The 13,467-nt window shown below is 48.5% G+C and overlaps 1 protein-coding gene across 1 annotated transcript in view; it reads right to left on the bottom strand.

Annotated features, from left to right (window-relative positions):
* Positions 1-2,990: 2,990 nt before the first annotated feature.
* Positions 2,991-13,467, bottom strand: part of tnfaip8l3 (tumor necrosis factor, alpha-induced protein 8-like 3) — an 18,655-nt gene continuing 8,178 nt past the window's right edge. Inside the window, exon 2 of the mRNA XM_079997651.1 lies at positions 2,991-4,683. Coding sequence (XP_079853777.1) covers positions 4,121-4,683 — 563 coding nt within the window. The 3' untranslated portion in view covers positions 2,991-4,120. The remainder of the gene's footprint in view (positions 4,684-13,467) is intronic.

Raw genomic sequence — 13,467 nt, 5'->3', positions numbered from 1 at the left:
GTAACAGCAGGCTTGATGAAGCATCTTCAGTTAAGCACATCGCCATCTGAAGTGCCCTCTGTTCATTATTCCACCCCCATGCATGTGCTAACAGTTCGAACTGGGCAGGGAAGGCTTCCCAGTTAGCTCTCCCCGAATATTTGGGGGTCTTAACTGTTTGTGGGACACTGATGTGGTCAGCGTTGCCCACATACTGTACCCGTAGTCCCCCAGGTGTGGCTCTGGGTAGCCGGCCGCCATACGCTCCGCTCTCATTGTAGCCCCCTGTCTCCTCCTCCTTCTTATCTTTGGGCAAGTATTCGTAAAACGTTTGCCGTTCTCTCTCCGCAAGCATGCGGTCCGGCAGCGTGGTTCGCAGTTCGTGATTAGCACTCGGTACTAAAATTCAGAGGCGTTTACACCCTTTACACGGGGGTTATAACTCACTGGAGTTTATTGTTCCTTCCAGGTCATTGTCCGGGCCATAACATTCCTGTAGACCTGAACACAACACCTCCAGCACTTCTCCCTCTCCTCCCCCTTTCTCTCCCCCTTTCTCTGGATATTTGGAACTGCCTGCTCTGCAACACATTCTAACAACCTTGCAATGCATGCAGGGTCATTACAATATTTTACAATATGTCCACTTGATTTGTCCACTAGAGAGGTCAGCACTGTCGTGCCAAAAAGTGATTGTCAGTCAAAAAGTGATTGCTGTCCGCTGGGTTGGCTATAATCTGTCAAATATAACCCTCATGACTGAAAGTCATTTTGAGGCATAAATAACTTTTCAGTGACAGGGTAGATGCTGCAATCACTTTTTGTCAATCACTTTTTGGCGTACGATCACTTTTTGGGTACACGTGCCCATGCTTAGAACCGCCTCCGCTCCAACTTCAACACTGACCCTCTAATCATTTATCATTTCCAATTCTTCCACATGATTCATTGCCATCAGGTCAGGAGGCTTTTTTTCCCGGCGGATCCTCACCCAAGATTTCCAGAAGATTGGGCGGAGGGGTTTTATTTTGGCTTGGGTATTTTGGGTTTCTTATCAGAAATCTTTGAATTTCAATGCCCAAGGGAGAGCTGGAGCCAAAGACCACGGGGTAAGAATCCAACAGTCCTCCCCCGGTGTTCTTATGTAAGCGAATACAACATTTTCCAAGAAATGTTGTGGTTATTATGCGTGGTTGTTCTTTTGCGTAAACACAGACGGAGTCATATTTTAATTCTGACTATCTAAGGCCGCAAGGCTTTTTTTGGTTTTGTTTGTTCTCTTGTGTGTGTTTGATTCACCCGCATTGACACATAACAGGCTTCAAAAATAACCCACAGCGGTTTCCATGTTATCTTTTCATCACACGCCTTTTATAGCAAAACCCAAATGGCGAGATGAAAAGCTTTTTGATGAAAATGTTCTTGAATTAATTCAATTCTCTTGTTAGTGACTTGAGAAAGAATAAACGCATGCATTAATGCACATGAATTAAAAAGCACTGCCTGCGCTGGACCATTTACGCTCTTTGACCAGCAGAGAGCGACATTTCACAATATTTACAACAATGTACATTGAAAGGTTATCGCTAAAACAGTCGGGCTGTGCAACCACAGCACACCTGAGGTCCTTCACATTTCATTTTAGATTTGAATTTAAGACTGATTAAAGCTTCCAGAAACCACTTTCCGGTGGTTTCGGCTCAGGTTGCCTCTGCAGAACAGAGCAGCCGAGCTATGCTGCAAGGGATCGAAAGCTGTCGTTTGGGGATTTTGTGGCTGTTTCTGCAACAACTGGGACATTGTCACTCGCTGACATTTAGACAGGGCATTGTACATGCTACATTGCGCCGCCAGCACTCGCTTTTTCTCTCCCCCCCCCCCCATCATCCCTTGGTGCGCTCCTCTCGGATGTGATAGGAAGCACATAACTGTATCAGGAATCATCCACAGTTTTATCTGACTTTCAGTATTTGCGCGTGTACGTGTTTTTTCTTTTACACCAAATTTCCCTCAATTGTGTTAAATTTGGTATTTACATTGGTTATGATTGAAACTTGTTCTGTATTCGAAACATCAAAAACCACTGGCTCTCTCTCTCTCTCTCGCTTTCCCTCTCTTTATCCCTTTCTGTCTCTGTCTGTCCATCTGTCCGTCTGTCTCTCTCTCTCTCTCTCTCTCTCTCTCTCGTCATCTCTGAGTGGGACCTGACCCAAACCTATTCCCACCATTAGTGCGATTTGAGATGATGGAGTCAGTTGGATGTAAAGGCCAAGGGGGGCTGTATGGAGGGTACAAAGTAGAAAAGCACGAAGAAACGTCTACTATTGAACTAAAAGAAGACATCAAAATGGTAGAATGAGGTCGCTGACGTAAATCTCCCCCATCCCCTTTATATATTTGGGCTACGGCAACCCCAATATCCAACGGACTCATCGAATGGATGTGTGTTGGTGTCCGCCTGACAAGGGAGCAAACACGTGGGAGTTTGGAAAAGGAGAAACACTTGAAACGGCCTCATTCCACTTCTGTACAGTGACACACACGACGGCCACAGGGGGAGGGAGGTGGAGTAAACCCCCCCCCCCCCCCACGCCACCTGCCCCCTCCCACCGGGAAAACGCCACGTCCCGGCTCCAGGGGAGGCAGAATGGATCAGTGGGCATCTAATGGACTACAAATGGCAAGCCATAGATTTCCTGCTGGTTCCAGACACGTGTGCTGCCGGCGTTGTACACGCGCACGTGTCAAACGAGCAAAGCAAAATATGTTTTTAACGGTGCATTCTGTCCATTCCCGACCCGTGGAACAATCACGCAGCGGCACGTTGGTTTCCTCAAGAGTTTTAGTTGGAGCCGGTGGCTCTCTTCCGCATTTGCACTCAATCCATCCAGAAAAATAACAAAGGATGCAATGTATTGTTGTCTGCCCAAAATGAACGACAGCGTCAATGACGGAGAATAACACGCTCGTTTACAATGAATCTTTAATAAAAGACAAAAGTATTACACCCTTGTAGAGAAGATACACACAGACATACAGTATAATATACACACGCGCTGTGTCGTAATTGGCTTTATGTACAAACAGCTGATCGATGGTAATAAAACACTAAACCTACATGTATGTGTCACGCTCCCATTCAACCACTTTCACAAAGACACACACACACACACATACACACACACACACACACACACACACACACACACACACACACACACACACACACACACACTGATGTATATTTTGGACTTTTACTTCAAATGTTATTTAAAGGAGCCGCTGAGCTTGATTATAAATCCTCATAATTCAGCTTATAGTGACATAGCAATCTTATGGCTTCAAAGGAACCGCACTAAACCATATTTCATCTGTTCTACGGTGCAAACAGACAAGCTTTATTTGGAGTCCACGACACCAGTGAGACAATGATGCGATGAAAGGCATTCGAAATAAGAGCAAAACATTTGGCAGGAATCTGATTGTAGACTTTGATTTGTTTGGCCCACGACATGGTCGACGTTCACTTAAGGTGATAGCGAGGGAGAGAGTACACATCACATCATCTTAATTCATTTGTGCTGTATTCAACCCTTAAGCTTCATGCTTTGAAGATGACAACGTGGCAGACTGGCGGGCGCTGGGGGTGGGTGGGTGGTGGGGGTGGTCGCAGACGTTGGTGTTTGCAGACACCCCAACACCCGATGTTTCTGTGGGTGTTGGTTATGGAAAACTGTACATTGGTATGTAAAGAGAGGGGACTTCGGCCGTGGAAAACACCTAATCCTCAGTGATGAGATCTGATCGTGACTCAAAAACAATCCACTGAGTAGGAAGTGTAGGAAGTGCCCTCACACAGCAGGAACACGGCACCGCCCCGATGGAAATGAGGGCGTGAGCTGGCACGGGGACAAACGCAGAAGGTTCAGTGGAGACGAGGACAGTCAGAAGAGGATGGAATGGAGCTGAGTGGTGAGGGGCGCCGGGCTGTGGGGTGAGAAAGACCGTCCGTATATCAAACAAACCAGGAGACAGACTATGTTTATAGGAGGGAGCGAGAGAGAGAGAGAGAGAGAGAGGGAGAGAGGGAGAGAGGGAAAGTTGAGCCAGGGTTGAAGAAGAGGCCGGGGGGGCCGAGGGGTTAAAGCGTTCCCTCGTCCAGCAGTTTGTTGATGCCGTGGCAGATCTTCCTCAGAGAGAGTCTGTACTCCTCCCCGTCGCCGTACAGCTCGCCCAGGAATTCCCCGCGGGCGAAGTGGTTGAAGACGTGGTCGATGCGGCCGTGCGAGCGCGGCGTCAGGTGCTGCTCGACCAGCGCGTGAAGCAGGTCCCTGCACTCCAGCAGGAGCTCCGAGAGAATATTCCGGTCGAAGGTGTACTCCACCTCGTAGAAGCTGACCGCCGTCATGGCCGCCTGGTTCATCTTCTTCTTGAAGCGCTCCACCGTGTCCAGCTCGTCGGGGTTGAACTGGTGGTTGCGGTAGAGGATGCCGATCTTCAGGGCGATCTTGATGACGTCCTTGATGATCTTGTGCGCTTCCTTCTTGCTCTTGGTGAACTCGCGGCTGGCCTTGTAGAGCTCGTCCAGGATCTCGCTGCTGGTGTCGTCCGTCAGCAGATTGGCCACCGCCATGGTCGCCATCTTGCTCAGGATCTTCTTCTGGGCCTGCAGGGCGAGGGAGCGCGAGTTGAAGCTCTCCTGGCCTGCGGAGAAAGGGTGGGGGGGGCGGGGCGGGGGAGGAAGGAAAGATTGGGGTAAGTCACTTCATAAATCTGTCTGTTTATTATCGCAGGATCAACAAACAGAAGAAAGAGCGTGAGTCACGGTCGACCTTCAACCTCCCACTGATGGAACAACCCGTTCCCTACAGATACAGACAGAGTCCTGCTGCCTGAGAATCTGAGTAATATGATTTTGATCTGTGAGACCAAAGGGAAATCGAAAACAGCGCTTATGGCTCATTTGCCTAAAAGCAGGTGTCTTCCTTTTTAAAAATTTTTTATTATTATTTTTTTTATTGAATTATGCTTTTAGATCTTGGGAGATCCACTTAAAATTGTTTTCAGTTTCTGTTTGTATTATCGCGGGGACGGAGTACTTCTTCATCGACCAACGGGGTAAAATGGAATTCAGGATGGATAAACACCACGGACCGGACCTCCTGATCGCGCAGAGGTGCCGTCGCCCGAATCGACATTAACGAGTTGAAAATCCTCAATAACAAGAGTTATTATTATTTTTTTTTTTTTAACTTTCCAACGGGTGCTCACGGCCACATTCTCCAGAAGGGCGGAGGCCTTTTTTACTCTCTCCGTCGGCGGCGTTGTTGGCGGCCTCGGCTTCCAGAGCAGCGTCTGCCCCTGGATAACATCAAACAGCTGTGAGCGCTGAGCGATTACTTACAGTAAGGATAAGCAACTCTCTGCTCAGCCTCTCGCTCCCTCTCTCGCTCCCCCCTTCGCCTCTGAAAAGTCCCCGATTCATCATCGCGTTACGTGGGCCACCGTCGTGATCTGACACAGCGGGGAACATCAAAGGAACTTTCGTATCTCCCCGCAGTCTCTATGGTGGATACGCGAGGCGTGGGAGGACGGGAGAGGGGAGGGTATTTAAAAAAATAAATAAAATAAAAAATCATTTAAGCGGCACACAGCTACAAATATACACAGCCAGATATCTGCTATTATGACTAAAGGGAAAAACGACCACCCCCTCGCCTCCTCCGACACCTCCTCCTCCCCCTCCACACACCACCACCCCCCAGCTCCCTTGTCGCAGTCAGCCTCTTCCTCCTCCACAGACACGTGCGGAGGGGGTGATTGAGAGAGAGGGAGGGATAGAGAGAGATAGAGATAGAGAGAGAGAGAGAGGGGGGGGGCGATAAACAGATAGACAGACAATGCCCAGTGGGCGACGCTCAGATTAGGAGATGTAACACTCTCGAATCAAAGCGGGAACACCTGCTTCCTTGTCATTAAAATTACGTTAAAAGCAGACAGCGGCGCGGGTGTGAGGGCGTGCACACCGTTCCTCCATCAGCGGTGCGTTGCGTGCGTGTGCATTTCGTGCAAATGCCCACAAGTGGCATTTCCCTGTGCGGTTCGTAGCAAACTGACATTTCATGTACAGGCAATTAGCCAACCATGACATTTAAAATCTAAGTAGCGAGGCCAACGCCCGCATCTGTTTCGTCCCCAAATGCGCAATGGGATGCCCCACGCCACCGAGTGCAGGTGAGCACACAGAGAGAGAGAGAGAGAAACTAGTTTGGATATGAGAGCAACTTTGACAAAGTTTTTGGTTTCTGTATGCCGTGTCTTCTTAATGCTGCATTAACTATATACTGTATAGCCAACAGCGCACCCAGTAGACCACACACACACACACACACACACACACACACACACACACACACACACACACACTGTGGAAAATCCAAGTGCAATTTTTTTAGCAATAAAAAAAGAAAAAGTACAATCCCTGATTTGCAATGTGTCGAAATATGTGCAATACGCTCTTTAGTCTTCTTTACTCTGATTCCTATTTATGTTGTTTCTACTACTATATATTTTCTATATATTTTATATTGTTTATAGTGCTTACCCTGATATGCTCTATTTTCTGCTGTCACTTTTTGCTGCTGTAATGGTGAAAATTTCCCCGTTGTGGGACTAATGAAGGTTTATCTTATCTTATCTTATCTTATTCTTTCTTAACTACCATTTATGGCACGGCTCAGTGGAATACTCGATTCTGATTGGCCAATAGCTGCAATCAGAGGTCGGTTATTTATGAACAATGACCGCTGTCTGTCAATAATGGCGACCGCTTCTCCCCGGGTTCGCGTCCCTCACATCGTTCGCGTTCTGCAGGAACAATGGAAGACCCGAAGATCTGAATGCGGACACGTCTCCTGGGATAATGACCAGCTGGCTGCACATTATAAGTAAAGATCCTGCTTTCATTTTCGGCTACGATGGATAGGGGCACAACACGGACAAGCACCTTTGAATGGCCCAATACATTCGGTTATACAACACTACAGGTATAATGAAATGGCGGACGCTCACACCGTCTCAGACGGAGGCTGCACCAGGAGTTTTTGAGTTTTTTTCCGAGAGATCTCTGAGAGCGAAAGCAAGAGTGTTTCCCGGAAGCGAGACACGCTCCACTACCTCTTGTTGCAAAGAGCTACTTCAACTCCAGAGTCAGTGAGTGTCAAAACTCCTCACGGCGCCTTCAAAGTCACCCAAATAACCCCCCCCCCCCCCCCCCCCCCACCTACAATGCCGCTAAAGAACCCCGGTCATTTAATGGGTTTACATAACGTTGGGCTGGCGACGCCATACTTCGCTTTGGTTTTTTAGATAAGATCTGCGGCATTCATAAATAGGCTCTCTCACCGTCCTGCCCTCTACCTGACTCCCTGAAAACAGCTCTGCTTTGTACATTTGCTGACGTTCCAAATTCCCAGCGGATAGACGGACGGAGCCGCGGCCCACCGAAAAAGGGCCAGTGCTTGCTCCGTAAACGCAACTTCGCGATACTTGCGCATTTGCATCTGCGGCCAAGCAAACAGTTTGTACGTTGAGACTGTTTCCCTAAGTGCAGTTTTCATCTCATCTGTATAAGCACTCTGAAATAGGATCAGACTTTGTTAATCCTCTGGGGAAATTCAGGACGGACAGGGGGCACAGATTCCAGTTCGTGACTTGCTCAACATGCAGCATGCAACAAGGAACCCGGGTTTAATCTGACCTGCCTTTGCCAAACACAAAATAATAACCCTTTTGCCAGCTCCCAAATAGGCAGCCCCAGTTTTCTGGTGGGTAACCGCCAGCGCGGGGCCCTTTGCCGCGGCCCCCCCAGCGGTCGCGGGAAGCGGCGAGGAAGCGTAGCGGGGAGAAGAGACGCCAGGCTGCTTGCGGTGTGAGTCAGGCTATCAAGAAAGTGGGAGCGTGATTCAGAGTTTGGCCGGAGATTTTACTTTTCGCAGCTCACCAGTAAGTGAGGGCTGACGCTTCAGCCCGTACTCTCTCCCATCTCCCACCCTCCCTCTCCCTCCCTCTCCCTCCCTCCCGCCCTCTCCCTCTGTCACCCCGGCTCTGAGATGAGCGACATGGAAAAGCCAAAGTGTCAGGACGAGTTAGAGAAAAGCGCGAGCCGTCAAGACATGGCCGGAAATCTGTTTCTCCTCCAATATACACCACGCACCCCTCTCCGTCTTTTCTGCAGGCATTTTCCAGTTTGATTTCATTCCATTCAGTGTGCGGCGAGATCAACCGCAGAAAGATCCCCGCCGCGATACGAGTGCACTAGGCAGCAGCAGCAGCAGCAGCAGCAGCAGCAGCAGCAGCAGCAGCAGCAGCAGCAGCAGCAGCAGCAGCAGCAGCAGCAGCAGCAGCGGCAAAAAGCTTTCGGCCTGGCCTGGTCCGGTCCGGTCCGGTCCGGCCGGGTTACATAATGCTGTTTTTGAAAGTTGTGCGAGCGTGGCTGACTTTTTTAGCGTCCAGATCAGCGTGGCGCTGGCTGGGGCTGTTCGGGGGGGGGGGGGGGGGGGGGGGACAGTCACTCTTTGTTCCGCTGGGTGTTTTTGGAGCACTGAGTCAACAGCTTATGCCGCGTTGTGTCAGGACATACATCCAGGGAATGTGGACCATGTGGAGCGCGGCCAGAACAGCGGTACCCACTGGAAGGTGTAACGCCGGGGGTGTGTGTGTGTGTGTGTGTGGGTGGGTGCGGGGGGGCACAGGGTGTGGACCTGGACTTGTTTTGGTACCTTTCCAAAGCGACCGCAGGAATGAACCATTAGACTGGTCGGTCTTAACTGAGTCAATGCTGCAGGCGCTGGTGGGCTCAGCCGGAAGGCCGAGCCCCCCGTCGCGATGACACACACACACACACACACACACGCACACACATACACACACACACACACACACACACACACACACACGCACACACACACACTCACACACATACAGGTATAGGTAGTCTATAGTCATCGAGAAAAAACATCAGAAACTAAATTAGTATGGATTATGTACTTAAAAACAGCACTATAACATTTTTCACAAGAGCAAATCGGGAGAATATATGTAAGATATTTTACAATTAAAAAATATTATTATTATTAAAACATTATTGTTATTAAAAATATTATGAGGGCAATATTATTTTGGATCATGAGGACACTAAATGTGTCCTGACCGTCCTGTGAATTCTGGTGGGTGTTGTGGGTTGGTGAACCACACGCACACACACACACGCACGCGCACGCGCACGCGCACGCACACGCACACGCACACGCACACGCACACAGAATAATGTCAATAAATCATTTGGTGTCAAGGTCATAAAGTGCGTTACATGAAACGCCTCTTTGTGTCCGAAGGGATGGAGGGGGGGATTACAACCCGTCCAAAAAAGGAGATAAAACACCCGACCTGTATTTACCGTGCCTTGATCTCTGCTTACTGCCTATTGCCGTTCCTTTCCCCTAAACATTATGAGTGCAAACAGTAGTGGCGTGACGCAGGAAGAGCCAGCGGGAGAGAGTCGACAGGCAGCCCGGCTCCGGAGGCCGAAGAACATAAGGATCGTTTAATTCAATTGATTGGTGGAAAAATGAATCAATCCACATTTAATGTTCATTTGCGTCAATTTTCAGACTGCAACGCTCACACACACGGCAGGATAATGGGAGTGTAAATCCTCAGACTCCGTTTAACACGTTCTGTGGTCGACCTTACTGTATATGCGCGCTGGGCTGTACCCCGCCGTGTTGCACAAGTCAAGTGGTTCATGTTAGATCACCAGGGAGCTTTGTTGCAAAATCACCATGGCAACACTTCTTTCACTTTGGTTAGGAGTTACGTGATTAATTCTGTCTATCCATCGATCTATCCATCCATCCATCCATCCATCCATCCATCCATCCATCCATTCAGCCAGCCATCCATCCATCCATCCATCTGTCTGTCTGTCTGTCTGTCTGTCTGTCTGTCTGTCTGTCTGTCTGTCTGTATATCTCTCTCTATAAATGTATTTCAATATATGTATATGTATTGATATTATATCATATACTATCTATAATTAGAATATATTATTAAAATGTATTATATTTATATAATATTATGTCTCAGATTTTCTCTTACAACTACTTGCGACGAGTGACCACCTTGAAAAGTAACATGGCAGCCTTCGTTCAATTTACCCCAAAAACTATAAATATCGCTCATTAGCCAAGTCCATCATCCATCAGACGACAAGGCATTGCCCTTTTCCCAAAGGACGCCACAGAAAAAAAACAACAAGCATGTATCAATCCCGAGTGAAATGTCAGAGCGGGAACAAGCAGGAAGTTGAAGATGTAATACAACACAGACAATTAATTCTATTATATAATTATAGAACCCGGAATCGCGATTGTGGCACCGCCCCTTGCGACCGCCTGCGCGAGCGCCTCGTGTCGATTACGCACATTTTAGTATTTTTAGTATTTTTAGTATTTTTAGAGCTTATTGTGCGTAATCACCGGGTGTCATGACATTTCACTGCATATATGTATGACAGTATTTGTATTTGACAAATAAGCTCTTGAATCTTGCATCTTGAATCTTGACAAGTTTGCTCTGCCGTCCCCGAGCTACTCCGCGACCCCAGACGTTCTGCTGCGGAACCATCGCGCTTTTCTCGCTGTTTTACCTTCACGGTAACGTAGACATTTGCACGATCGGAGGGAAGAACAGATGAAATCATACGGAGGAGGGGTCTAATAGCGCTGATATGTGTGTGTGTGTTTGTATATGTGTGTATGTGTGCACGCGTGCGCATGTGTGTGTGTGTGTGTGTTTAGTGGGTGTGGGAGGCCAGTGTTCGGGAGTGTGGTTGGAGAGACGGTGCTTGGTACGGCGTCGTGGCACCAGCCGGTCCCACCGCAGCGGCAGTCCGCTGTATTTAACATCGAGCGCCGCTCTCTCAAGTTAGAGCTGCAGACTCGCAGATTTCACGACGTTCAGCATGTTGGTTTTTTTTCGTTTTGTGCAGGTGCAGCTCCGCAGGCTCGCAGCTACACACACATAGACAACCGCACCTATGGAGATTCAAGAAGAACTACATGCAGGGATGGACACATGCAGCTATATAAAGCACCAGCCAGCTGCATGAAGGGGGACTTTGTCCCCGCAAGCCTCTCTCTCTCTCTCTCTCTCTCTCTCTCTCCCTCTGTCTCGCTCTCCATCTCTATTGCCCCCCACCCCACCTCTCTGGACAAGACGTAGTCCACACACAAAGACGAGTAGGACACTATCTAAATGAATGATGCTATCTGGGTGAGGTGAGATGGAGTGTAAAATTAGATTCGGAAGTCAGAGGCAAAAAAAAAAAAAAAAAAGCAAAAAGGTAGGTAAGTCAGGAGATATTCAGGCTGCATTATTCATGATCAGGTCCAATATGATCCCCCGGTTGGTTTCTAGAGGGTGCGCGCTTTAGTGTCGGAAGGGGTCATCGGCCAAGTTTTTACACAGCTTGTAGTGATGTACAGGTGAAGACTGAAAGGCTGCTTGGGTTAATGAACAACCCTGACTTTTATGTCTCAAGGATGTTATTAACTGAGGTCGCGGGTTCTAAAGCTCATCTCGCACCTTTCCTTATTTGCCGAATCATCTGCCGAATCAGCAAAGTTTATTGTCCTGATTTAAGCAGCGGAAATGTATTCATACTTCATAAAGAGACCATCACGGGTTTTCGGGCTGTGTTCGTGTTTGTTGACTTGGTTAAGTGGTTTTATGAACAATCTAGTCTCGATAAATGCACTTAAGGAGATTCTCCTTAACCTGTAGGGACACAAGCCCTATTTCACATTCTCTCTCTCGCTCTCTTTCCTCTCTCTCTCTCTCTCTCTCTCTCTCTCAGACTCTCTATCTTCCCTCTCTCCCAATAGGATTGCACAGTAATGGCAGTTGGCGGGGACGGTTGGTTCCTGTGTTTCAACGGCCTTCAAGTCTTTCGGGAGGATTAAGGGAAACTTGGCCGATTGATCGGTGCATTGGTTGTTTTACTCCTTGATTGGTCGACTGATTAAAGGAGGAAGATATTCAAGGGACAGAGGTAGAGTTGGAGCAGGCTCATGTAGTATTCGATACAGTCCCAAAAGAAATGCCAGGGGAACGGTCGGACCACTTTGACAGCACATTTCTGCGATCATAAAAGACATCAAGTGTGAAAGGATTCCATTTCTGGAGAGCATATATTACTTTCAGACTATCACTCCAGCTTGCAGGAGAATTCGGGATTCATCCTTGGCGGCGGGTGTCTTATTTGGGTTTTCATTTCCAGAATAGAGGTTAGTTACTTTAGCTCTGGGCTGGAGTCTTATTCGGTGGTCGCATAATGTTTATTCCATGAGTTTATTCCAAAAATCATAATTTGCTGCGTGTCAAAGTGAAGTGAGCTGTCAAGCGATAACATGCCTGTGGCAGTCGGAGTGACAGCTTTGATATCCGTGACCCCCTGAAGAAGGCCTGTGGAGCTGCAAATCCACAAAGTCAAATTTTCCCCCAGTCTGTTTCGGAAGAACCCCCGATAGTGATCTAACACATGGATCTGGAAACAGGACAGGAAGCGGCCCTGGTTTGGCTCAAGGACCGAGAGGCCGGCCGGGTCCACAGCAGGGTCCCGCACATCATGTCGGAACGGAGTCCCGCGGGACCTCGTCACCTCTGACCTTTTCGTGTGTTGCACGGCTTATAATGTCCTGGCCAGTTGAGAACCATTGACTTAAGCCATTGTCTGGGGCGCGGGACACTGGGTAACTGGTTAACCCGGGCATGGGAACTGGCTGGAGGCTGTCTCCCTCCTTCCCGGCTCCTCCTCTCCTGGGGGACCCGCTGTGGAAAAGTACTTCATCCAAATCCGTCCTCACCAGTTTACACGTGAGAGATAGAGCTACCCCGGCTGCCGGCTGTCGGCTGCCGGCTGCCGGCTGCCTCCCATTGGAGAGGTGATTTGAAAGCCAGAAGCGCTTGTTTTCTGGTATGTTGGTCAAATGTGTATGCATCTGTGTTCGCATATGTATGTGTGTGTGTGTGTGTGTGTGTGTGTGCGCGTTTTTGTGTGTGTGTGTGTGATAGTGTGTGTGTTTGTGTGTGTGTTTGTGTGTGTGTGTGTTTCTGTGTGTGTGTGTGTGTGTGTGTGTGTGTGTGTGTGTGGTGTATGTTGTATTCTGGCACCAATGTTACTGCTTCAGCAGTAATCTCGCTGCCTGTAATATAAACTATAATGACAGACAGTGCTCCCATGGATATTAGCCTGTCTGGGATTTGTGTCTGTGTGTGTGTGTGTGTGTGTGTGTGTGTGTGTGTGTGTGTGTGTGTGTGTGTGTGTGTGTGTGTGTGTGTGTGTGTGTGTGTGTTAGAGAGAGAGAGAGAGAGAGAACTATAATGACAGACTATGACAGGGCCTGCTGAAACAGAGGGGCACAAAAC

The sequence above is a fragment of the Zeus faber genome (genome assembly GCF_960531495.2).
Source record: "Zeus faber genome assembly, chromosome: 3".
In the NCBI taxonomy this organism is placed as follows: Eukaryota; Metazoa; Chordata; class Actinopteri; order Zeiformes; family Zeidae; genus Zeus; species Zeus faber.
The sequence above is the reverse complement of the archived record's forward strand: the minus strand, read 5'-3'. Positions and strand labels throughout refer to the sequence as shown.